This window comes from Nerophis lumbriciformis, linkage group LG31, assembly GCF_033978685.3.
Source record: "Nerophis lumbriciformis linkage group LG31, RoL_Nlum_v2.1, whole genome shotgun sequence".
Classification (NCBI taxonomy): domain Eukaryota; kingdom Metazoa; phylum Chordata; class Actinopteri; order Syngnathiformes; family Syngnathidae; genus Nerophis; species Nerophis lumbriciformis.
The window spans coordinates 19,450,292-19,477,500 of record NC_084578.2 but is presented as its reverse complement, the minus strand read 5'-3'; the positions used below and the strand labels follow the sequence as shown (position 1 = coordinate 19,477,500).

Sequence of the window (27,209 nt, the reverse complement as noted above, 5' to 3'; positions counted from 1 at the left end):
ACTGTTAGTAAAATGTTCTTGCGTGCAGACGAATAGATTTTATATAATAAGAGATGTGGGAGGCCAAAACACGCCAGAGATGTGACATCACACCAGGAACTAGCGCCCGCTCTGAGAAGGTCTGAAATGACAGCTAAAACTAAGATGTATCTATTTCCCTAAAAACAATTTGTCCACACACAAAAATCATTTTCTAATATTTCAAGTAGACATGAGATAGGCTCTAGCACCCCTCGCGACCCCAAAAAGGGACAAGCGGTAGAAAATGGATGGATGGATGGATGGATGATGAATGCAGGCAATTAATTCTCGTATGTGGGGCCCCAGTAGGTATTAAGTTGCTTCCCTCCCATCTTCGACTACAAGGTTCATTGTCGAATCAGACTCCTACGAATCGAATTGTCGAATCTTCAACTACTTGAATATAGCCCGAGGGAAGACAAAGTTTTGAATTCACTCTTTTTTAACAGTGGCAACTAAGGGTGTAACCTGTACGTGTATTTGTATTGAACCGTTTCGGTTGGTTCGGAACGGAGGTGCACCGAACGAGTTCCCACAGGACTACATTAAGTAGCGCACCGCACGGACGGACATAAGTAGCGTACCGCACATTGTGTAAACAATGCACATTGAGGCACAACACACGGAATGCTAGCAACGACCAGGCTACGACAACATGCAAAAGCCAGAGCTGGAAGACCCTCCTGCCTCGTTAAGATGTCCCGTTTGGGAACACTTCGGCTTTGCGGTGCGATACAACAATGGAGGACGAGAGGCGGACAAAGCGAAAGCGGTTTGCCGAAATTGTTCAGCAGCAGTAGGGTATGCTTCTGGCAACACGTCAGACATGCTAACCCATTTGAAGCGGCACCACCCCCAAGTGAACATCGCTTCAACGAAGAGAAAAACGAGCGTGGTGCAAACACACCTCTCCACCGCATTCAAGCAGCCTCTCCTCGGTGCGTCGGACAGGGCTAAAGCAATAACAAATGCCGTTGGTGTTTTTATATCGGCAGATTTAAGACCATATTGCATTAAAAACTAGATTTTGACCCACTTCTATGGTGGAAGAACAATGAGCCCATATATCCTCTTACTGCCAAGTTAGCCAGGCACTACCTCGCCATACCTGCTACCTCCGTGCCCAGCGAAAGGGTATTTTCTACAGCTGGAGACATTGTAACTGCAAGCAGGTCTGCTCTTTCTGTAGACAATGTGGATGAACTGATTTTTCTGGCAAAAAACATGAATATTGAGTGAAAGTCACCAGGGTTAAAGGCTGGGGGGGAAAAAGAAAAGTTAATCTGAGGCTGAGTTGACTTGAAACTGTTTAATGTTGCATTTTTTATATGTAGAAGAAAGGTTTTGTCATTTTATTTAATCCGAACAACAACTTGAAGCAGTTTAATGTTCCACTTTATATGTAGAAAGGTTTTGTTAAGAAACCAATTCTGAGCCTTATCTTATTTAGTTTTTATTTTATATATGTTGACCCGATTGTAGCTGAGATAGGATCCAGCGCCCCACGTGACCCCGAAGGGAATAAGCGGTAGAAAATGGATGGATGGATGGATGGATGACCACATTAACCCTGGCAATCGACCCTGTGTGTACAGTATATGTATGTTATTGTTATCCTAAGCATTCATGACTGCCTGCTGTTGCACTGATCAGCCTAGTGGTGGCCCACATCCATCACACACAGAGCTATTTCTATTTTTGGGCAGAATTATTATAGTGTTCCCAATGTTAAAAGAATAAAGCCATTGTTTACAAATTTGGTAAATAAATAACCAGAAAATTTATATTTTTTTGTTTTCTTACTGTACCGAAAATAAACCGAACCGTGACCTCTAAACTGAGGTACGTACCGAACCGAGATTTTTGTGTACCGTAACACACTTAGTGGTAACAATTACACTCGGTGAGCATGTACACATTGGAGCTGCTCAACAGTCTGCTAAATCCTGCCAACCCAGCCAAGCTTCCCCAGCTGATCCACCTGCACCACCCCTTTGTGTGAGAGGTAGTGTGCGTGTATGTATTCGTAATAACAAAAAAATGTTTGTCTTGAGCTGTTGGAAATAACATAATATTTGATGAAGAAACAATTGCACAAATCAAATAAATTGGCCAGTACCATGTTGAAATGTACACTTATTAATTTTTTTTTTTTAAACTTAAATATGTGATTAATCACGATCAATTATGAGTTTACCATGGACAAATGCAAATAATCACAATTAAATATTTCAATAGTTTGACAGCCTAATGCAGTGGTTCTTAACCTGGGTTCGATCGAACCCTAGGGGTTCGGCGGAGGTCCAGACATCGTGTAAATAAAAACTTCTCCCTATCGGAGTATTACGGATACGGCAACAGCAGAAGTCAGACTGATTTGCAGGCGTGTAATTTGTTGTGAGTTTATGCACTGTGTTGGTTTTGTTCTTTAAACAAAGTGATGTTCAAGCACGGTTCATTTTGTGCAACAGTAAAAAAAACATGGTAACACTTTAGTATGGGGAACATATTCACCATTAATTAGTTGCTTATTAACATACAAATTAGTAACATATTGGCTCTTAACTTGTCATTATTAAGTACTTACTATGGCCTTATTATAACCCTAACCCTCTAACCCTGGCCCTAACCCTCTAACCCTGGCCCTAACCAAATAACTCTAAATTAAGTCTTTGTTACTTAGAATATGTTCCCCATACTAAAGTGTTACCAAAAACATATAACTTTGTCTTGAATTTGAAAAAAAACAACATTTTATTTTTCACTAAAGACGGGTTCAGTGAACGTGCATATGAAACTGGTGGGGTTCGGTACCTCCAACAAGGTGAAGAACCACTGCTTTACCAGTGGTTCTTAACCTGGGTTCGATCGAACCCTAGGGATTCGGTGAGTCAACCTCAGGGGGTAAGACACATCCGACTTATCGTGTAAATAAAAATTTCTCCCTATCGGCGTATTATGGATACCCCCAAACAATGTTCCCTCTAATTTTCCATCTGATCTGCAGGTTTTTTGATTGATTGATTGGAACTTTTACTTGTAGATTGCAAAGGAAGAGAATACATTATATGAAACAGTACAGTTTACACAGTACAGTACATATTACGTACAATTGACCACTAAATGGTAACACCCGAATAAGTTTTTCAACTTGTTTAAGTCGGGGTCCACGTTAATCAATTCATGGTAATGTGTGTAAAGTGTGTAATTTGTTGTAAGTTCATGCACTGTGTTGGTTTTGTTCTTTGAACAAGGTGATGTTCATGCACTGTTCATTTTGTGCACCAGTAAAAAAACATAAGTTTTTCTTAAATTTGAAAAAAAAAAAGGGTTTTTTTTCACTAAAGAAGGGTTCGGTGAACGCGCATATGAAACTAGAGGGGTTATGTACCTCCAACAAGGTTAAGAACCACTGGCCTAATGTATACATTAAAATCTAATTAAGGGATGCCAGACCTCCATCTGGTGAAGCTCGTTGTGACATAACTCTTGTGCCTGGGTCCACTGCTTAAAGTCTACCTGTTGGTCATCTGGAAACAAGAATGTCCTAATGTAAAAAAAAGAAGAAAATAAGTAGTAAATTTGTAGTTGTTATTTCATGGATAAGTGTAACCATTTCTTGACAATTCTAACTCACACAGAAATACACAGCGAAATCCCTTTATATATATATATGGTGCGGCATAACTCAGATGGTCAAGCGTTTGTCCAGAAACTTGAGTGTTCCTGGTACGTATCCAGTTTATGTCATTCTAGTCACTGCCTTTGTGGCCTAAGTGAGCCACTTCACCCATCTTGCTTCCAGTGCCACTCAAACTAGTGTATGAATGTGAATTCATATTTAGTGGTGTTCGGAGAGGCCTGAGGCACAAATTGGCAGCCACGTTTTCCGTCAGTCTACCCCAAGGCAGATGTGGTTACAAATGTATCTTATCATCATCAATGTACAGCATGCATGTGGAGTGATTGAATAGACAATCTGAGTTTACAAAGTAAAGCGGTTTGAGTGTCTAGAAAATCGGTATGTAAAAATCGAATCCGTTATATATCGAATTTTTAAAAAACGATGTACATTGAGGCAGAGGTAGTAACTAAACTGTTGTAGTTTGCAAGAGTAGTGTACATTGGGTACTGTAGTGTACTCTTAGGTCTTGCCTTTTGCGTGTCACTTACCACTCTACAGGGATGCAGCCAGGATTGTGAAACACCAACACAAAAGTAGAAGGTTCTGAGTTCAGGGGAGCTGAACTGAAGTTAAAATCCAACATGGCTTTGATTAGAATGGTGGGGTACGTGCGCATACTAAAAACAGAAAAAGAAGACAAGGTCTTGTGGAGGAACTGCACGTTACAAATACAGTTTGAATTGTAAATATTCCACATTCTGTCTCTAAAACTTACAGAATAATCAACTATAGTACATATAACAGTAGTTGTTTGTAGGAATATGGTTTGTGTCTTACCTGTGCCTTTCTGGGTTTCTGTAAGTGTGTTCCACAGGGGAGGGGATGGAGAGTAGCTGCTCATTGAAGCTGTCTACTGAGAATAGTTTCCACACATATGCCTTGTTGAGCCACGCTACAGTGCCGCGACTGCACGCATCAGTCACTTGTAGGGTAGGGAACACACCCTTAGCACGCAATTCACACAGTGGTTGGGGAGAGGACAACGGCACACCTGTGGTAAATAGAGTGGGACAGATGATGAGAGTAAATATGCTGAAAACAATTCATGTACAGTGTAATATTATCAGCGTGAGTATATTTTGTGTTTATACCACTGGGGTTTAGTGTGATGTAGCTGATGGTCCACTGGTACTGGGCTTGTCTATCTGGCCTAAATGTGGCACGGAGGAGCATTGTGGACTGTGAGGCCATAGTTTCGCTTTGACAGTCAAGCTGCAGAGCTGACCCAAACCAACCCACACAGAGTAAGTTATCTACAGCTTTACTTGTACAAACCCCGTTTCCATATGAGTTGGGAAATTGTGTTAGATGTAAATATAAACGGAATACAATGATTTGCAAATCACTTTCAACCCATATTCAGTTGAATATGCTACAAAGACAACATATTTGATGTTCAAACTGATAAACATGTTTTTTGCAAATAATCATTAACTTTAGAATTTGATGCCAGCAACACGTGACAAAGAAGTTGGGAAAGGTGGCAATAAATACTGATAAAGTTGAGGAATGCTCATCAAACACTTATTTGGAACATCCCACAGGTGAACAGGCTAATTGGGAACAGGTGGGTGCCATGATTGGGTATAAAAGTAGATTCCATGAAATGCTCAGTCATTCACAAACAAGGATGGGGCGAGGGTCACCACTTTGTCAATAAATGCGTGAACAAATTGTTGAACAGTTTAAGAAAAACCTTTCTCAACCAGCTATTGCAAGGAATTTAGGGATTTCGCCATCTACGGTCCGTAAAATCATCAAAGGGTTCAGAGAATCTGGAGAAATCACTGCACGTAAGCAGCTAAGCCCGTGACCTTTGATCCCTCAGGCTGTACTGCATCAACAAGCGACATCAGTGTGTAAAGGATATCACCACATGGGCTCAGGAACACTTCAGAAACCCACTGTCAGTAACTACAGTTGGTCGCTACATCTGTAAGTGCTAGTTAAAACTCTCCTATGCAAGGCGAAAACCATTTATCAACAACACCCAGAAACGCAGTCGGCTTCACTGGGCCTGAGCTCATTTAAGATGGACTGATACAAAGTGGAAAAGTGTTCTGTTGTCTGACGAGTCCACATTTCAAATTGTTTTTGGAAACTGTGGACGTCGTGTCCTCTGGACCAAAGAGGAAAAGAACCATCCGGATTGTTATAGGCGCAAAGTTGAAAAACCAGCATCTGTGATGGAATGGGGGTGTATTAGTGCCCAAAGCATGGGTTACTTACACATCTGTAAAGGCGCCATTAATGCTGAAAGGTACATACAGGTTTTGGAGCAACATATGTTGCCATCCAAGCAACATTACCATAGACACCCCTGCTTATTTCAGCAAGACAATGCCAAGCCACGTGTTACATCAACGTGGCTTCATAGTAAAAGAGTGCGGGTACTAGACTGGCCTGCCTGTAGTCCAGACCTGTCTCCCATTGAAAATGTGTGGCGCATTATGAAGCCTAAAATACCACAATGGAGACCCCCGGACTGTTGAACAACTTAAGCTGTACATCAAGCAAGAATGGGAAAGAATTACACCTGAGAAGCTTAAAAAATGTGTCTCCTCAGTTCCCAAACGTTTACTGAGTGTTGTTAAAAGGAAAGGCTATGAAACACAGTGGTGAACATGCCCTTTCCCAACTACTTTGGCACGTGTTGCAGCCATGAAATTCTAAGTTAATTATTATTTGCAAAAAAAAATAAATAAAGTTTATGAGCTTGAACATCAAATATCTTGTCTTTGTAGTGCATTCAATTGAATGTGGGTTGAAAATGATTTGCAAATCATTGTATTCCGTTTATATTTACATCTAACACTATTTCCCAACTCATATGGAAACGGGGTTTGTACTATGATGTACACGTAACATCAACAGAGACAAATTATTTGAGGTACCTGTCTGTATATATGGCTCAGTTTCTGGGTCATGATGAGTTTGCTCATCTTGTAGTGTCTGCTCAACAGAAAGAATGAAGGAGACTGAGCAGGTACTGTTGTTCACAAGAGAAACAACAATTGACTGGGAACACCCAACCAAAGTGTCCTCCATATCCTCAAATTCTCTAACTGCCTGAAAAGGAAACACACAATTGTGCATCAACATGTGTGCTCAAGTGTTTGTGTGAATACAATTTTCAATTGGCAAATGCACCTGTATGAAGCCCTTGGAGCCTGTTCCCACTACTTTGAGGGGAATAATTGTCTTTTCACATTCAAGATTCTTGACTGGCCAAACAGAGACCGAAGGTTCAATGATGTATGTTTTCTCTTCCATTGGACTGAAAAACCAAGTCTGCAACTGTAGTGTCAAACATTGCAAATAGTTGTAAATTAAATCTAACTGCACAGAAAACAACCTAATAGGTTGCCACACGTTAAAATTGACAAGGGTCTGTCTACAGCAATCCAAATACTACGTGCTAACAGCGTGTGCAAACAGAAATTTAATGTGGCTGTGTTGTTTGTGATAAGAATGTGTGTGCAATTGAAAAGTGGTTCAGGCCACCTTATGTTGTGTAATTTAATTTATTTTTACCTCATATTTGTTCCTACTACCGCACCTTAAATTGGAGTCTTTAATCTCGTTGTATGCAAATATAATGACAATAAATTCCATTCTATTCTATTCTACTATGCAGCTTATACCATAGAGACACTCATTTACTGCACATTCATTATTATGCTTCTGTCATGTGGAGTTGTCCACGGCTCTGTTCTAGGGCCTGTTTAATTTTTGTTTTACCTGATGCCCCTTGGTTAGTTAATAGTAGTTTTGAAAATGTTTATTATCATTTCAATGCAGATCATATTCGACTGTATTGCTCCTTCAGTGATTCAGAATTTGACTTTTTACCCGAGTTCTTGGAATGTGTATCGTATCCTGTATCAAAAACTAGTTATCTTCTAATTTCCTTCAGATACATTTTAACAAAACGGAAACTCTGATCATTGTTCCCGATAAAAAAGATCCCACTGATCAAGAACTCCCTTGGTGTTCTGGTTTAATCCGTTAAAACCAGTCTCAGAAACCTTGGGGTTGTGTTTGATTAGTCAATGTCTTTGGAGAGTCACTGTCGTCAACTGACCAACAACTGTTTTTAATTCCTGAGAAATCTCTCAAGTGAGAAATTTGTTGTCAAAATCAAAAATTACCGCGTTTATCTCATTTCTCATTGACTATGGTAATTCTGTTTTCACTTGTCTCAACAATGCAACACTAAAGAGACTTCAGACTGTACAAAATGCATCTGCCAGACTTTTGACCGGTGCACCCAGAACAACCCACATTACCCCCATTCTATCCAGTCTTGCATAGAGTTTTAAGATGTTAGTCCTGACTTTACGTGCGTTGCATGGTGGTGCCTCTAAGTACATCATTGATTTGTTGTGCCCCCTACACTTAAGGGCACAATCTTCGGTCTTCAGGCCAGGGTCTCCTAAAGATCCCGAAAACTCATTTTGAAACAAGGCATTCTAGGCTGTAGCACCCAGATTCTGGAATTACTTGCACTCATGGCTGTAACTACCATTAAGGACACCGAGGTCATGTCCTCTGTATTTTTTCAGGTGACAAAAGGATAATGATATGACTGGCTGTAGATGTACTTTGTGTAGGACATCATGTGGGCTATACATCCCCATGCGGTAGATCATCCTCTCTCAATAAACAATATTTTGTCATGCACAGCCCGCTACAACTCCAACAACGTAACACAATGAAGTCCACTTTTACTTTAAAGGGGAACATTATCACCAGACCTATGTAAGCGTCAATATATATCTTGATGTTGCAGAAAAAAGACCATGTATTTTTTTAACCGATTTCCGAACTCTAAATGGGTGAATTTTGGCGAATAAAACGCCTTTCTAATATTCGCTCTCGGAGCGATGACGTCACAACGTGGCGTCACATCGGGAAGCAATCCGCCATTTTCTCAAACACCGACTCAAATCAGCGCTGTTATTTTCCGTTTTTTCGACTGTTTCTGTACCTTGGAGACATCATGCCTCGTCGGTGTGTTGTCGGAGGGTGTAACAACACGAACAAGTTGCACCAGTGGCCCAAAGATGCGAAAGTGGCAAGAAATTGGACGTTTGTTCCGCACACTTTACCGACGAAAGCTATGCTACGACAGAGATGGCAAGAATGTGTGGATATCCTGCGACACTCAAAGCAGATGCATTTCCAACGATAAAGTCAAAGAAATCTGCCGCCAGACCCCCATTGAATCTGCCGGAGTGTGTGAGCAATTCAGAGACAAAGGACCTCGGTAGCACGGCAAGCAATGGCGGCAGTTTGTTCCCGCAGACGAGCGAGCTAAACCCCCTATCGACCCTAGCTTCCCTGGCCTGCTGACATCAACTCCAAAACTGGACAGATCAGCTTTCAGGAAAAGAGCGCGGATGAGGGTATGTCTACAGAATATATTAATTGATGAAAATTGGGCTGTCTGCACTCTCAAAGTGCATGTTGTTGCCAAATGTATTTCATATGCTGTAAACCTAGTTCATAGTTGTTAGTTTCCTTTAATGCCAAACAAACACATACCAATCGTTGGTTAGAAGGCGATCGCCAAATTCGTCCTCGCTTTCTCCCGTGTCGCTGGCTGTCGTGTCATTTTCGTCGGTTTCGCTTGCATACGGTTCAAACCGATATGGCTCAATAGCTTCAGTTTCTTCTTCAATTTCGTTTTCGCTACCTGCCTCCACACTACAACCATCCGTTTCAATACATGCGTAATCTGTTGAATCGCTTAAGCCGCTGAAATCCGAGTCTGAATCCGAGCTAATGTCGCTATAGCTTGCTGTTCTTTCCGCCATGTTTGTTTGTGTTGGCTTCACTATGTGACGTCACAGGAAAATGGACGGGTGTTTATAACGATGGTTAAAATCAGGCACTTTGAAGTTTTTTTTTGGGATATTGCGTGATGGGTAAAATTTTGAAAAAATCTTCGAAAAATATAATAAGCCACTGGGAACTGATTTTTATGGTTTTAACCATTCTGAAATTGTGATAATGTTCCCCTGTAAACATCCAATCCACAATGTGCTTTGAACATAACTTTAACACTAAGTCATACTGATGTAACTAATGTTGCTTGCACCTCAATGAAATTGCTGTGAAACGCTGTCGGTTTAATAACATTATCGTGTCAGCCAGTTGCCCCGCCCTAAATGCAGAACAGGGCTCTGCGTAGGGCTTTCTTTTGGGTGAAGAAGCACATTAAAATGTAAATTATTGAATGACAAGGCGCTTCATACAATATTTTACCATAAATGTATACCGGCCACGTCATGGTCTGTTACTGATTAAAATATAAAGGCAAAATGTCCTCCATCACTTCCATCATTAGTATTTGCAGTACAAAGATAAAGTCTTCGATTCGAACTCTGGTCGTGGCTGGAAAGTTTCTGTTTTTTTAAGTTTGTTTTAATGATGTTAAAATTGTTTAATATGCTAATAATCTTCACAATATTAATAAAAAAGTGGACTGTTACAAAATCATGGTGATTATCAAAGATGTTAGATGAATGATAGATAGTTATAGCTCAATTAAAGCTTTTGTTATTGTGGAAAATAATTGTGTTGCTCAGGGTAATATAATTTATATGGTGCTGGGATACCCATGATTTCAGCCTTTCAAAGTTCCACATGGACAACCAGTTTTTGACCTCGGTATTTGTCAAATCATAGTTACGGCCCTGCTTGCACCAGTACCTCCCTGTGTACATTTTTTTTTTTTAAACATTTTAAGACTACACTTTTCAGAAAAGCTTGTAGTTAATGGACTTTTAACTTTTTTTAAATCCTTTTTATGATGTTGCTTCTGTTATTTTAATTGAATTGTTGTTTTAATTCACCTATGTTTTGTAAAGGACTTTGTGATTTTTATCTGTGAAAATCGCTTTTAAATCAAATTGAGTTACTTACTCCTACTTGTGGCGTTTTGCTATGTTTGGAAACATGCAGCAGACAAACACCACTGTTTGTGGGCATCTTAGAATCAGCCCTCCAGTACATCTATAATTGAACCCACTTTTTAAGCGTGCTGAAGGTGCGCTCATGGGAGATACTGGCACTAACAGACCCCAAAAAAGTTTCTTCATATAAATGAAAATACAGACGTCTTTAAAAAAACAAAAAACAAAAAAAAAACGCCAGCAGACACTAAAACGCATCAATTGAATGTGTTTTAATCAGCACCTCAGGTCATCCATCAGCTATAAAAATATAAAATTATATTGCTAAATAAACGATATGTCTATTTTTTTATTTTTTTTTGACAGTCCATATATGTTGACAAGCATACGTAAGACAGAGCTGCAGCAGCAACACCTCTTTTCTCAGAGCCATTTCTGCGCAATTGCCAGTTTGCCCGTCCTTTGTAAACATACTAAATATAGAAACAAACAGAAACAGCAGAACTGTTTCATTCTTTATAAATCGCACTGCATGTGCTAAATATTTATATTTGCATTTTCCCCTCCCAGTATTGTGGACATTCTGATAATCAGCATATGTTTTGCATATTTATAAAGACAGACTCGAATGATTTGTGTTCCTTATTTTACTTATTAAAGAGACGCAATCATCACGCACAAGCTTAACAGATCATTTTACATATGATATCAAGTATGCATGTGTTTTACTACACGCAAACCTTTCATAGATCAAGCCCTAAGTCTCTTACCAAGCTCTCATTAGACTGCAGTTGACCGGTATCTGGTTGAACAGAGATAAAATCCTGGTCTGACTCTGGAATGGTCCATTGGAAGCTATGACACCATGAAGAACATGACAAAAAACCACTAGTTTTAGTAAGAGGTGAATGACTAATGCACTGACAAATGTTACTTTTAATTTATAGAATATCATTACACCGCCGAAACAAACCATAGCGGCATGCGACAGATGTTCCTGATGAGATGTGTCCGTTCAGCATGTGAGCCTACAGATGTATCTTGGAAATACAAATTTCCTCCACCTTCCAGGGACACGCCGATCTTTTCCAACACGCTAAAAACAGTTATCTCCTAAAGGGCACGAAGAGTAGTGTACACAGGTGCAAACTAAAGTGAGTGAATATTTACTGCATGAAGGGCTCTTGTGTTGTGTACCTTTGTGTGTTGCGTTGCATTGAACTGTAGTCGCAATTTAAGTCCCTCTGAAGAGGTGTCTTCTTTGGGAGTTGTTATGACAGTGAGAATTTGATGAGTCCCAGGTTGGACTAAGCCGCATCTTGGCACGAGTAACACTGATGCCTCCTGCTCTGAGCTGTCATTTAGGTTTCGACAGAAGGTGAGGGGCTGGTCTCCATTATTGCGGAGAAGCACTGTCTGATAGGACTGAACACTCAGCCCTGAAAACAGCTAGAACATATGAACAAAACACTGTAGTCAACATCAAGAGTTTATCCTCATGCACATACAACTCCAAATACCAACAGCTTATTTCGTTTTTCAATATAGGGCCGACATGAAACAAAGTTGCTGTGTTTTTTGTCACACTCACCAATTGATTTGGCTCAAGAGAGCAGCATGGGTAAAAGTGCTCTTTGCCGAGTTCAAAGGAATGGCCAATCACTCTGACAATGACACACCAGGGTGGACATATAGGTGTCTCATCCTCGTCAGACGTGCTCTGCTGCATGTGGATACAAAAATGAGAGTAAACATTACCCGAAAAAGAGGAAACTATATTGTACAGTAGCCTACACAACATCAACTTTAGAAATAAAACGTGTATAGAATGTATTTCAGTGTAGTATACAGTACATTGATTATCCACTATCTAAGAGTGAATCCCTGGTAGAAAATATTGAAATAAATTCTTACTCTAACAGCCAAGCATTCAAGTTGAGCTCCATGTAATGTATTTAGCTCTTTCGGATTATATGACACTCGGAATGACGTGGACTTTAGTGGGGACAGGTCAGATTTTATTGGAGAGATGGAGAATGGAGAGTTTCGGGCATTGGTCCACACCAGGCTGGAACAAAAGCAAATATACATTAAAACTATTAGGGTAAATTTGGTCTTTAGAGAAAGCAAGTGGTGCATGCCTGTCCTGTGTTTATTAATCCGGGATTAGGGTTAAAAAGTTATGAGTTAGGGGGACAAGAGGGTTGGGTGTTAGCCTTGGGGGTTAAGGTTAAAGTTCAGGAGTAATGTTAGACATTAGAGGCTGTAAGGGTTTGGGGGTTAGTGGGTTATGAGTTGGTTAGTATTGCGATTAGAGGAGTAAAGTCAGGGTTAAAGTTGGGTTATCTTATAAATAACAGGTAAGCCATTTTACGTGATTTTCACAGAGGTGTGGTTGGTGATGGCGACAGCCTTAGAGGGCGTAAGCGAAGAAGACAAGCTGGAAGAACTGTTGTGATGAAACAGCAGCTCACTGGGGACCACAGATACTTGTGTGGATGGTGAAGATAAAGCGGTGGGAAGTGAATCCACCTCCCAGGTGGAGCAGTGTCTGTCATTGTCTTCCCTAGGAGTGCTGAACATCGCACTCGAGCAATCTAGTTGTCGGCTTGATCGCTAGAAGATATCAAAGAAAAAAAAACAGTGTATGAGCACTATCAAAATCATATTTTCTTGTTAATGTGTTCTATTGACTCATGTGCTGCACATACACTGCTCAACAAAATTAAAGGAACACTTTAAAAACACATCAGATTTCAATGGTGAAAAAAAAATGTGGGATATCTTTACTGATATGGACAGTTTAATGTCTCAGGAACAAAAGGATGCCACATCTTTTGATAGAAATAAAAGTTTTCAGCCTACAGAAGGCTCAGTATATAGACACCCCAAAAATCAAAGTGAAAAAATGATGTGGCAGGCTCGTCCATTTTGCCTAAATTCAAATTCTGCAACTCAAAATTCTTTTCAACATCTTGTGTGGCCCCCGCGTGCTTTTATGCATGCTTGACAACGTCGCGGCATGCTCCTAATGAGACGACGGATGGTGTCTTGTGGGATGTCCTCCCAGATCTGTCTAAGGGCATCAGTGAGCTCCTGTAAAGTCTGAGGAGCAACCTGGCGGCGTCTGATGGACCGAAACATTATGTCCCAGCGGTGTTCTATCGGGTTTAGATCAGGGGATTGTGAGGGCCATTCAATTGTGTCAATTCCTTCATCCTCCAGATGCTGTCTGCATACTCTTGGGCATTGTCGTGGACCAGGAGGAACCCAGGACCTACTGCACCAGCGTAGGGTCTGACCATGGGTGCAAGGATTTCATCCCGATACTTAATGGCAGTCAGACTGCCGTTCTCTAGCCTGTAGAGGTCTGTTCGTCGTCCCAAGGAAATGCCTCCCCAGACCATCACTGACCCACCACCGAACGGGTCATGCTGAATGATGTTGCAGGCAGCATAGCGCTCTCCTTGGCTTCTCCAGACCCTTTCACGTCTATCACAGGTGCTCAGGGTAAACCTGCTCTCATCTGTGAAAAGCACAGGGCGCCAGTGGCGGACTTGCCAATTCTGGTGTTCTATGGCAAATGCCAATCGAGCTCCACGGTTCTGAGCAGTGAGCACAGGGCACAGTACAGGACGTCGTGCCCTGAGGCCACCCTCGTGAAGTCTGTTTCTGACAGTTTGGGCAGAGACATTCACACCAGTAGCCTGCTGGAGGTCATTCTGTAGGGCTCAGACGGTGCTCAACCTGTTCCTCCTTGCACAAAGCAGCAGATATCGGTCCTGCTGATGGGATGAGGACCGTCTACGGCCCTGTCCAGCTCTCCTAGAGTAACTGCCTGTCTCCTGGAATCTCCTCCATGCTCTGGAGATTGTACTGGGAGACACATAAAATCTTCTTGCAACAGCACGCATGGATGTGCCATCCTGGAGGAGTAGGACAATCTGCGCAACTTCAGGAGGGTTAAGAAATCACCTCATGCTCCCAGTCGTGATAATGACTCTAGCTAAAGCCAACACTTGTGGAAAAACAGTTAAAAAAGGTCAAGAGGGAGGAACTTGAAATGGCCTCCGCCGGCAAAACCAGTCCTGTTTTGGGGGCCATCTCGTTGTTGCCCCTCTCGTGCACCTGTTGTTAATTCCATCAACACCAATGCAGCTGAAACTGATTAACAACCCCCTCTGCCACGTACCTGACCAAAACCTTATCAGAAAAGTGCAATTGAATTCATGCCATACACTGTAAAAAAACTGTTCCTTTAATTTTTTTGAGCAGTGTAGTTATTTCAAATGGTCACTGATAAAGTAGTAGTTCAGATGGCTGACTTTCATGCAAAGATTCCTACTCAGTTTGTGTAGATGTAAATGTGAACTGTTATCTGTCTATAAATTCTCCAGGTATTGACTATCAATGAATGACCAAGAATCTTTGTATCATCTATCACTGCTTTCAGTCCACACAATCACAGTAAAACAACTGGATGACTAAAATGCTGGGAATTTCAGATCAGATTTTATGTTGGATGATTACATCTACAAACCTTAACCTTTACATGAGTGTTAAAAAATGCCGGTACTTTAGGAAATACACTACACTGCACAGTGTTTCCCATACATTAATTTACTTGTTGCGGCCCACCAGAAATAGATTTTGCACTACCTTTTGCACTTGCTCATAAACACATTATAATGGAACTGTGTGTGTATGTGTGTGAAGTAAATGGCATCGTAATTCAGGTTTTATTCAGGCATATGCATCTGGGGCCACATTCATGAATGGTGAAATGTGCGTACACATGTATCTTTCATCGCAAATGTTGTTATTTATAGAAAATTGTATGTGGAAAAGAGTGTGTATTCCTACACACTTACTCAACCATGCAAGTTATTCAGACCCTCGGATCAGTGACGCCCAATGGTGTTCTAATCCTCTAATTGTGGGTAACTTGTATATTGGTATAGGTCAGGGGTCGGCAACCTTTACCACTCAAAGAGCCATTTTGACCCGTTTCCACAAATTAAAGAAAACAATGGGAGCCACAAAACTCTTTTGAAATTTAAAATGAAATAACACTGCATACAAAGTTTTTTTTTTGCTTTGTGCTATGTATAAACCAGGGGTCTCAGACACGCGGCCAGCACCTTAATATGGAAATGTAATGTTAGTGCGGCCAACCCTCCCAATTTTTCCGGTAGACTCCCGAATTTCAGGGAAACTATTCTCTCGAATGTATGCTGATTTTCAACCAAACAACAGTAATAAGGGCGTGCCGTGATGTCACAACCTTTAGCGCCCTCTACGGCTTGAACAAACAGCTTGCCAGCCTAGTTACATGTTATATGAGGCTTCTGCAGACACACATAAGTGAATGCAGCATACTTGGTCAACAGCCATACAGATCACACTGATGGTGGCGATATAAACAACTTTAACACTCTTACTAATATGCGCCACACTGTGAACCCACACCAAACAAGAATGACAAACACATTACGGGAGAGCATCTGCACCGTAACACAACAGAACAAATACCCAGAATCCCTTGCATCCCTAACTCTTCCGGGCTACTTTATACACCCCCGCTACCACCAAAGCCCACCACCCCAACCCTGCCCCCCCACACATCAACAACACCCCCCCGTGCGTCGGTTGAGGTGGGCGGGGTTTGGTGGTAGCGGGGGTGTATAATGTAGCCCGGAAGAGTTAGGGATGCATGGGATTCTGGGTATTTGTTCTGTTGTGTTTATGTTGTGTTACGGTGAGAATGTTCGCCCGAAATGTGTTTGTCATTCTTGTTTGGTGTGAGTTCACAGTGTGGCGCATATTAGTAAGAGTGTTAAGGTTGTTTATATCGCCACCCTCAGTGTGATCTGTATGGCTGTTGATCAAGTATGCCTTGCTGTCACTTGTGTGTGTGAGCAGACGCCGCATACATCATGTGACTGGGCCGGCACGCTATTTGTTAGGTGAAAAAGCAGACGCGACGACAGGTTGTAGAGGACGCTAAATGCAGTGCCATCACGGCACGCCCTCAATATTGTTGTCCGGGTGAAAATCGGAGAATGTTTGCCCCGGGAGAGGCAGTGAAATCCGAAAGTCTCCCGGAAAAATCGAGAGGGTCGGCAAGTATGCAGCTGAGCCGCATCAGGGTGGTCAAGGAGCCGCATGCGGCTCCGGAGCCGGTTGCCGACCCCTGGTATAGGTGGAGAGCTTGTCCACACAACTCACTACAGGGGGGATTAATAATGAGAAGACAACATACAAATTGCACAGCATGGTTTTATGGATCAGATTTTTTTTTTAGCATATGTAGATATTAAAGTGTGTGAGTATACAATGTTTTGAAATGGAATCCACAGTTTTATAAACGAGGCCACTGGTCGGCCAAGGGATGTGTTGACAACGTTGTTATTATATATAGCAAGTATTCAGACTCAAAATTCAGTTTTTCCAAAAAAATAATATATATACATATAAATCAAGTGAACTTTCTGGTGTTATTGAACACTTTGGGAGACTTAATATCATTAAAAAATATATTTGAAAACACATGTTTCTATTCTCAACATGCAGCCTCGTGCTGCTTTGGGCCCCCATCCCTTCACACGTCATCTCACTTGAGACATGAAACAACACAAAAAGAAGCAGTATTTCTAAATGTATTAATTTGGTTATTGATGTTTTTATCACTTTTTGTCTCCATACAAATCACACGCACATGCGTCATAGCCAATTATATAAATTGTACGATGGAATCGCCCCAATCGGGAACCCAACTCCACAAATAGATAGCAGACCTGAGGGTAACACTGCCTTATATATGATAAAAGAGTGGAGTTTGTGCACTGTAACAATTCTAATGGTGTTGGGCTTGTAACCAAGTACTGTAATACTTTTACCTCATCCAGAGGAAAGCAGAGTGCCTGTGTGTCCGATTGCGTGCTATAGCTTCGCAGCAAGGCACTAATGATTTCAGACGGCTCCTTTTTGCTCTCTGACAAATGTTCTTGTGTCAAAACAGCTGGTTCCTGGACATCTGAGTGACAGGTTCCAATCAGGTCAAGGAACAAAGGTTCCTACAAAAGACAGATATTGTTTGACATGTCGAAAGACTTAACAGATAAAATGGTTTGTATCAAAATGGATCTGCATCTCTGCTCCTTACCGCCTGAAGTATAAAACAAGATACACTTCTGTGATATGCAATAGGCATAGTGGGGAGGTAGAATATTTGCAGCTTTACACTGCTCTGTTTTTTAACGGTACCACACTGTGGTTGAATTCTGAACACACTGTGTCCAGTGCAGTCAAGATCCCACTGATATGTTGCCTCAGCAGATGATGAATTAACCATCTCAATTGTCTCTGAGGATGCATCGCCTTCCTTAATACAGCCAAAGTCAACCACAGATGAAGACAATGACAATTTAGGACCTGAAATGTTCACAGAGTTTGTATTTATAAGATGTCACAAGATGATTATATTTATTACATTTGTGAAGTCCTACCTGCACTGTTTCCAGTGATCTTAAGCACTGTTTGGTTGAGTGCCCCTTTGCACTCTATTGTCAAATACTCAACAGAGACAGAATCAGCAACAGTAGGTACAAAGGTGACTTTAGCTGACACAGTTTCACCTGGGGCAACAGTACCGCTGTTGATGTCACAGATGAACTCAGACCCTAACAAAGGCAAGCCCCCAGAAAGACGTGTCAAAGAGAAAAATGCTGTTACCTAGAAGAAAGCGGACAAAGAAAGATTTAGAGGCCATGGAGTGTGTTTGGGTGAATATATGTGAATATGTTAGTGCGCTACTCACATGTGAGGGATTATATATGTCAAAACCCTTTTGTACACTTTTTCCAATTGGGACAGATCCAAAGTTAAGCTCTGAACAACTAGGATCATTTCTACTCTTGGAATTTGGGTTTCTCAGGTAAAGACATGGGTACTTGGCTTTCAGGAAAAGCAGACACAAGATAAAAAGTCAATGATTTTGCTGGTTGATATAAGGTTGTATTTTTGGGGGGGATTACAGTACCAACTCCCTGAAGAAGCACTGTGCAGCAGCTGTTTGTCTCGCCTCCTTCTTCTCCAAAGTTGCAATAGGCATGTTTATGAAACAACAGTGCCGACTGTGGTCTGAACAGGACGGTAATGTGATGCACCTGGCTGGGTTGCAGCACACCTTGGACTGGACTCACTTGGAAAGGTTCTGAACACTCCCACTTGAAGTATGTATGGAGTTTGCTGTGTGAGAAATGATATAGGTGGACAATTTCCAGAAACAGTTGAAGACAAAATACATGTTTACTATACACTACAGTCAGAAAGTGTCCTTTCTTGCTTTATTTTCTATTATCATACTCTTTTTTTCAGATTTCACAATCTGTCATACACTTCCATGTACCTCATATTTTTTAAGAGAAAGACAGTAGAAGCAGACTGATGAACAGCACAAAGTGGAAGGAGTACAGTGTCTGGAACTTCCAAGGCAGGACAGGGAGCAATAGCCTGAAGGAACACTTGGAAGCTGCCACTTTTACTCTGGAACTCAATACTGTCTTCATAGTTACACTGCCCAACACAAAATAACATTGCAGAAACCACATCAAACATGAGCAATAGATCATTTTACACTTAAGTATGACTAACAATGTTTTGATCAATGTATTACCCTTTCAAATGGTGTAAATGTGACTGGTATGGAGAATGTAGTTCCTGGGCTGATGGCAATGATCCGTGAGACAGAGATGGTGAAGAATTTGGACACTGGAGGTCTGACAAGGAGCAAACAAAGTTAGCCTATGTGGATATGTAGCTGGGTGAAAATGTTACTTACACAATTTTTGTTTTTTCGGTGAACACTCCCTAAAAAATGTGCATTCATGTTTTTATGAATGTAATTGTTTGTTACGGCTGTATGTTGTTGCAATGGGGACTCATAATAGCACACAATGGATACCAACCCCCCAATCACCTCCTCCCCATCACACCATCAATGTACAAGGAACACTTAACTTGCATATGTGTACAAACTGAGCTGAACTGGGCTTTCATTTGGTTTGTTTTGCGGCCATTGTTTTTACATTTGATTCGCACTACAGGATCACAATTTATTAAAAATGTTTTTAATTATTATTACATTTACATTATTATGTTTTTGTGGTACTCATAAGACACAATCTGGGACCTCAGGCACTAGAATTAATGCCATTCCATGGGTCTCGTGTATGCTGGTTCCTTGAATCCTTGAATCCTTGAATTTTAAGTTAAAAAGGCTACTAATATAGTTTTGTCAAAACTATTATTAATCAACTTGCCAACTTACTGTTAATATTTGGTTACTTTCTAATGCAACATGGTTCTAGCTACACTTCTGATAAAATGTACTAAGCAACTATTCTTCTGTTGTTTGATACTTACTATTGGTTTTAGACGATACTACAAATTTGGGTATCGATCCAATACAAAGTAGTTGCAGGGGCAGTATTGTTCATACCAATGCTGGTACTGATACCTCCAATGTTCAATATATTTGTATGATTCAATTTTTGACAACAATTATAATCAGACAAAAACACAGGATGGCGGTGTAACAATATTGATTAAATATTTAAACTATTTATTACTATTGGCTCTGATTTGGTTTTTGCCCTTACATTCCTCATGTGTCCAGGGACTTATTTTCTGAGTTTGTAAAAAATAAAAAATAATTTTTTAATTGTAAAAAATATTGATCTAACCACTATAGAATCGACCATCAAATCAAATCAACCATATACTGATACTATACTTGGTATAATTTCTATCGATATGTGTATCAATCTGCCCACTGTTGTTTGCATTCAAGAGCTCTAGCATGATAATGTTAATTGTAATAAACATAGACTCGCATTTTGGAGGGATTTTAGCCGCTTGCAAGAAAACTTCAGTGCATTAAATTTGATCAAATCAAACTACTTATATAGCACTTTTTATACACATGCAAGTGGCAAACACAAAGTGCTGTAGAAAACAAAACAAAAATAATAGTAATAATTAGGGATGTCCGATAATGGCTTTTTGCCGATATCCGATATTCCGATATTGTCCAACTCTTAATTACCGATACTGATATCAACCGATACCGATATCAACTGATACCGCTATGTATACAGTCATGGAATTAACACATTATTATGCCTAATTTGGACAACCAGGTATGGTGAAGATAAAGTCTTTTTTTTTTAAAATAATAAAATAAAATAAGATAAATAAATTAAAAACATTTTCTTGAATAAAAAAGAAAGTAAAACAATATAAAAACAGTTACATAGAAACTAGTAATTAATGAAAATGAGTAAAATTAACTGTTAAAGGTTAGTACTATTAGTGGACCAGCAGCACGCACAATCATGTGTGCTTACGGACTGTATCCCTTGCAGACTGTATTGATATATATTGATATATAATGTAGGAACCAGAATATTAATAACAGAAAGAAACAACCCTTTTGTGTGAATGAGTGTAAATGGGGGAGGGAGGTTTTTTGGGTTGGTGTACTAATTGTAAGTGTATCTTGTGTTTTTTATGTTGATTTAATAAAAAAAATGTAAAAAAAAATGTAAAAAAACATACCGATAATAAAAAAAACGATGCCAATAATTTCCAATATTACATTTTAAAGCATTTATCTATAATCTACATACATACATCTCTAGTAATAATAGAAGAAAAAAATACACACACACACACACACACACACACACACACACACACACACACACACACAGCAGTATTGACAATAACATAGCAAAAGCAAAACTGAGGATTTGAGGAAAAACGCCCCTTTTGAGGCGTTTTTACTGGAGAATAACTCAAATTAATGGCATTTTAAAAAATAAAGTAAAACACATATGATGAAATGTATGTAAAAATGATTAATACAAATAATGTAATATTACATTAATAAGTTAATAAAACATAACATTGAGAGAATAATAGTATTATATTATTGGATAGAAAACAACAATAATAAAAAACAGATTAAAAAGGTGTGTCTTTAGCCTTTTTTTTTTCTAATGTCAATGCTCTCTGCAGTCCTTAAACTCTCTGGAAGGCTGTTCCACAGGTGAGGGCCATAGTGGCTAAATTCCGCCTCACCGTGGGTCTTTGTTCTGGTATTTGGTATTTGGTAAAGATAAAAGGCCAGTGACAGAGGACCTCAGGATCAGCGAGAGTTGATACGGTAAAAGCAAGTCAGATAGATAAGAAGGCTCAAGGCCATTAAGACATTTAAAAACTAAAAATAGAACTTTTAAATCGTTAATGACCCATTTGTTTGCTTGTCGCTGTCAAACTCGCGGGACGCAGCTAGAATGTGTAACCATCATGCATTACCTACCACTAAAAAAACGATAGTAATAAAAGCGCTATCATCGGCCAAATGTATATAATTTATATTGTCGATATTGCGCAACAATCCTACAGCTGTGTGTTGCCCTTGGGGTCAAAACTCACCTCAACTGAAGCTTTTGAATCTTGAGGCCAATATTCTTTAACACTAGCAACTTGGTGAATTCTCTCCCCTCATTCCAGTCCTCCCAGACCAGTTCTGTCTTTGTTTCCAGTCCCAAGAAGTTGCTTCCATAACTGAATGCATGCCGCTGGTGCTTCTGTTCGCTATGTGAATGCTGTCAAAGAAGGTAATACAGGAAAAAATACATCCATTTTCTATACCACTTGTCTTTAATAGGATAACATATGAGCTGGAGCCTATCCCAACTGACTTTGGTCAATAGGCGGTCTAGTCCTTGGTAGTCAATCGTAGGGCACAAATAGCACACACTCATATTCACACCTATGGACAATTAAAATGTCAAATTCATCTTTTCAACCATGTTTTGATGTGGGAGGAAGGCAAAATACGAAGAAAAAAAACACATACACTCAAAAAAATATAAGATCATCAATGTATGCTACCTACCGAAGCGATTCAGAAACATGGAATTATATCACAGTAACTGTTTAATTAAAGCACTCTTTCTGCATCAACAAAGAATTGAGCAAAGTGTGATATGATTTTTTATTTATAATACATTTGCAAAAAATTCTACATTTCTGTTTTTTTCTGTCAAGATAGGGTGCTGAGTGTACATTATTGGGAAATTAAATGAACTTTTTTGACTTTAGCAAATGGCTAAAGACAAATATGAAGGTCTGAATCCTCTCTGTATCTCCCTACACACACACATATATACATACAGTCGTGGTCAAAAATGTACATACACTTGTAAAGAACATAATGTCATGGCTGTCTTGAGTTTTCAATCATTTCTACAACTCATATTTTTGTTTGTGATAGAGCGATACTTGTTTGTCACAAAAAACATTCATGAAGTTTGATTATTTTATGAATGTATTATGGGTCTACTGAAAATGTGACCAAATCTGCTGGGTCAAAAGTATACATACAGCCAAGTTAATATTTGGTTACATGTCCCTTGGCAAGTTTCACTGCGATAAGGCACTTTTGGTAGCCATCTACAAGCTTCTGGCAAGCTTCTGGTTGAATTTTTGACCTCTCCTCTTGACAAAATTGGTGCAGTTCAGCTAAATGTATTGGTTTTCTGACATTGACTTGTTTCTTCAGCATTGTCCACACGTTTAAGTCAGGACTTTGGGAAGGCCATTCTAAAACCTTAATTCTAGCCTGATTTAGCCATTCCTTTAACACATGTGTTTGGGGTCATTATCCTGTTGGAACATCCAACTGCGCTTCCATTTCATTGCAGACCTGCTTTTTGGTGGTTCTCGGTTGACTCTTGATCATCCTGACCAATTTTCTCTCAGCAGCAGGTGATAGCTTGTGTTTTCTTCCTGATCGTGGCAGTGACAAAACTGTGACATGCACTTTATACTTACGAACAATTGTCTGCAAAGTTGCTCTTGGGACCTTAAGCTGCTTTGAAACGGCCCCAAGTGACTTTCCTGACTTGTTCAAGTCAATGATTCGTTTTTTTCAGATCTGTGCTGAGTTCCTTTGACTTTACCATTGTCGCGTTTGTAACCGAGTCTAATGACTGCATCACATGAGTTCTATTTAAATGGGCTCAGAGAAGTCAACAGATGCCGTCAATCATAATCACTCACATGAAGTTAAGAGGCCATGCCATGAAGCTAATTTGATTTGATTGTAACTTATCTACATCACCAAAATTGATAATATATGTTGCTGTATGTATACTTTTGACCCCGCAGATTTGGTCACATTTTCAGTAGACCCATAATAAATTCATGAAATAACCAAACTTCATGAATGTTTTTTGTGACAAACAAGTATTTGCTCCAATCACTCTATCACAAAAAAATAAGAGTTGTAGAAGTTATTACAAACTCAAGACAGCCATGACATTATGTCCTTCACAAGTGTATGTAAACTTTTGACCACGACAGTATATATCCATCCATCCATTTGGTCCATGCTGGAACCTATCTCAGCTGCATTCGGAAGGAAGGCGGCTTACACCCTGAACAAGTCGCCACCTCATCACAGGGCCAACACAGATCGACAGACATTCGGGCCAATTTAGTGTTGTCAATCAACATATCCACAAGGTGTGTCTTTGGAGGTGGGAGGAAGCCGGAGTACCCGATGGGAGCCAACGCAGTCACGAAGAGAACATGCAAACTTCACACAATAAGACTCCGAGCCCGCGGATCGAACCCAGGAACTTCATATTGTGAGCCCCATTGCCCACCGTGCTGCCCATATCTATGTCTATATATATATATATATATATATATATATATATATATATATATATATATATATATATATATATATATATATATATATATATATACACATTTATATATATATATATATATATATATACATTTATATATATATATATATATATATATATATATATATATATATATATATATATATATATATATATATATATATATATATATATATATATATATATATATATACACACATATATATATATACATATATATATATATATATATATATATATATATATATATATATATATATATATATATATATATATATATATTAGGGGTGTGGGGAAAATCGATTCGAATTCGAATCGCGATTCTCACGTTGTGCGATTCAGAATCGATTCTCATTTTTAAAAAAATTATTTTTATTATTTTTATTTTTTTTATTTTATTTATTATTATTTTTTAATTAATCAATCCAACAAAACAATACACAGCAATACCATAACAATGCAATCAATTTCCAAAATCAAACCCGACCCAGCAACACTCAGAACTGCAATAAACAGAGCAATTGAGAGGAGACACAAACACGACACAGAACAAACCAAAAGTAGTGAAAGAAAAATGACTATTATCAACAACAGTATCAATATCAGTTATAATTTCAATATAGTGGTGATTAAAAATCCCTCATTGACATTATCATTAGCCTTTAAAAAAAAAAAAAAAAAAAAAGAATAGTGTCAGAGTGGCTTACACTTGCATCGCATCTCATAAGCTTGACAACACACTGTGTCCAATATTTTCACAAAGATAAAATAAGTCATATTTTTGGTTCATTTAATAGTTAAAACAAATTTACATTATTGCAATCAGTTGATAAAACATTGTCCTTTACAATTATAAAACCTTTTTACAAAAATCTACTACTCTGTTTGCATGTCAGCAGACTGGGGTAGATCCTGCTGAAATCCTATGTATTGAATGAATAGAGAATCGTTTTGAGTCGGGAAAAAATCGTTTTTGAATCGAGAATCGTGTTGAATTGAAAAAAAAAATTGATTTTGAATCGAATCGTGACCCCAAGAATCGATATTGAATCGAATCATGGGACACCCAAAGATTCACAGCCCTAATATATATATGTATTCATATATACATATAAACATTTGTATGTACATGTGTGTGTGTAATATGTATATACATTTAACATTTACCATTGCACGATTGCACCAAGAAAAATCCCTAGTTTGTGAACCCATTCTCAAACAATGGCAATAAAAACTATTCTGATTCTGATTTCCATATATACACAGACACACACACACACACACACACACACACACACACACATATATATATATATATATATATATATGTGTATACATATATATAGATACCCTTGTGTGTGAATGTGTGTCTGTCTATCTGTGTTGACCCTTCGATGAAGTGGCAACTTCTCCAATAGCAGCATGTTCCTGGATGACATTCTGACAATAAAATAGCATTTGTGTCCTAATATTTTTTTAAGTTGATTTAAACAATTAATCATGATTAATCCAAATCCCACAGCGCGATTATTCTGATTTAAAAAATATAATTTGACAGCATACATAACTGAGGGATATAGTGGTTTAACCTAGTAATTTTCTCTCGTATATTGTTTATGGACGGATTTCTATAACAAAGCAGCATTGAACTCATTGAAGTCATTAAAAAGAAAATTTAAAAAGAGACTTACTTTGACATTGTTCACAGTGATTGACGACTTCCATTGTGTGTCTGATCCAATTGGCTTTGGAACCCTCGACTCCGCTAACATGGCTGGGGAAAGAAAGACAACGTGTAGTTATTATTGTGATCGTGTATTAACCAACATGACGAACGCTTCATATTATTTTCCTGCATTTTATTTTATTTTTTGAGAATTTTAAAGATCAAAACATCAGAAAACATACATTTACATGAATGGCATGTGCGACGTCAAACACTAAGTGGTGACCGCATTTGTCCATGTGTTTAAAATTAAGGGTTTTTTTTCCCATCACGTCATTGGCGTCTAGGAGCGTTTCCGCTTTGGCTGACGTCACATCCTAAAGACGTGCGTGCTAAAAGCTAGCAGGCTAACGACGTAGCACACAAGCTAACGTCACAGTCTCGAGCCGTACAGCGAGAATCTTCTTGTTGGTATTAATTCCATTTAATCACATAAAGGCCCTCCGACGCAGCATACTTTGTACTCGACAATAATTATTCTAAATTAATAATCACATTTTTTTATTTTTTAGTCGCACCGAATAACACTAACTTTGTCGCTACTTGTGACAAACAAACTCACCTTTGAGAAAATGGCCGACAGAAACTTCTTATCCCATCTGTGTTATTTATTAAAAAGTTGACCAAACCATGCAGGGGAATTTGCAGTACGCAACAAGTCCTTGACAACGTGTTTTGTGTTGCCATAGCAACGACGGAAGCCGGCCCGTGAAAAGAGAACTTGGTAAGGGCTTTTATTGTATATAAACTAATTACACTCCCACAAATAACCTTCAAAGAGCTTTAAAAACATGTATTAAAATGCAGACTATTTTATTGCATGTTATTTGACATTTGAAAATATTGTTAAACCTATTCTTATTAGTATAACACTTCATATATTAATCCGCTTTTTCTTTCTCTCGTTTTTATATATTGTACTTATTTTATCTAATGTATTTATTGCTAAAGAACAGTTAATAATAATGTTAATAAGAATTATTTTTAAAATTCTTATTAATACCATTGTCATTGTTATCCAAGTGTTAATTTCTATTTTCTCTCCTTTATTCCTCATTATTGTAATT

General features: G+C 39.0%; 1 protein-coding gene across 6 annotated transcripts in view; it reads right to left on the bottom strand.

Annotated features, from left to right (window-relative positions):
- Positions 1–26,843, bottom strand: part of cfap65 (cilia and flagella associated protein 65) — a 51,653-nt gene extending 24,810 nt beyond the window's left edge. For 3 of the 6 annotated variants that reach the window (XR_009811396.1, XR_009811395.1, XM_061926496.1), the window contains exons 1-22: positions 26,705–26,843; positions 26,108–26,190; positions 22,129–22,301; positions 19,304–19,406; positions 19,037–19,203; positions 18,668–18,876; positions 18,446–18,582; positions 18,135–18,360; positions 17,792–18,060; positions 17,526–17,702; positions 13,001–13,242; positions 12,541–12,694; positions 12,218–12,349; positions 11,824–12,075; positions 11,600–11,739; positions 11,397–11,481; positions 6,857–7,003; positions 6,601–6,775; positions 4,798–4,926; positions 4,484–4,697; positions 4,195–4,323; positions 3,478–3,568 (exon numbers count right to left, since the gene is read on the bottom strand). Coding sequence is in view for 4 of the 6 variants with exons in the window: in XM_061926496.1 (XP_061782480.1) it covers positions 3,478–3,568; positions 4,195–4,323; positions 4,484–4,697; positions 4,798–4,926; positions 6,601–6,775; positions 6,857–7,003; positions 11,397–11,481; positions 11,600–11,739; positions 11,824–12,075; positions 12,218–12,349; positions 12,541–12,694; positions 13,001–13,242; positions 17,526–17,702; positions 17,792–18,060; positions 18,135–18,360; positions 18,446–18,582; positions 18,668–18,876; positions 19,037–19,203; positions 19,304–19,406; positions 22,129–22,301; positions 26,108–26,188 (3,432 nt within the window). In the remaining 2 variants the exon portion in view is untranslated. Of the gene's footprint in view, positions 1–3,477; positions 3,569–4,194; positions 4,324–4,483; positions 4,698–4,797; positions 4,927–6,600; positions 6,776–6,856; positions 7,004–11,396; positions 11,482–11,599; positions 11,740–11,823; positions 12,076–12,217; positions 12,350–12,540; positions 12,695–13,000; positions 13,243–17,525; positions 17,703–17,791; positions 18,061–18,134; positions 18,361–18,445; positions 18,583–18,667; positions 18,877–19,036; positions 19,204–19,303; positions 19,407–22,128; positions 22,302–26,107; positions 26,191–26,324; positions 26,388–26,704 lie in introns of those variants that run through there. The other 3 variants (XM_061926497.1, XM_061926498.1, XM_061926499.1) reach the window with 3 other exon arrangements.
- Between the last annotated feature and the right edge of the window lie 366 nt (positions 26,844–27,209).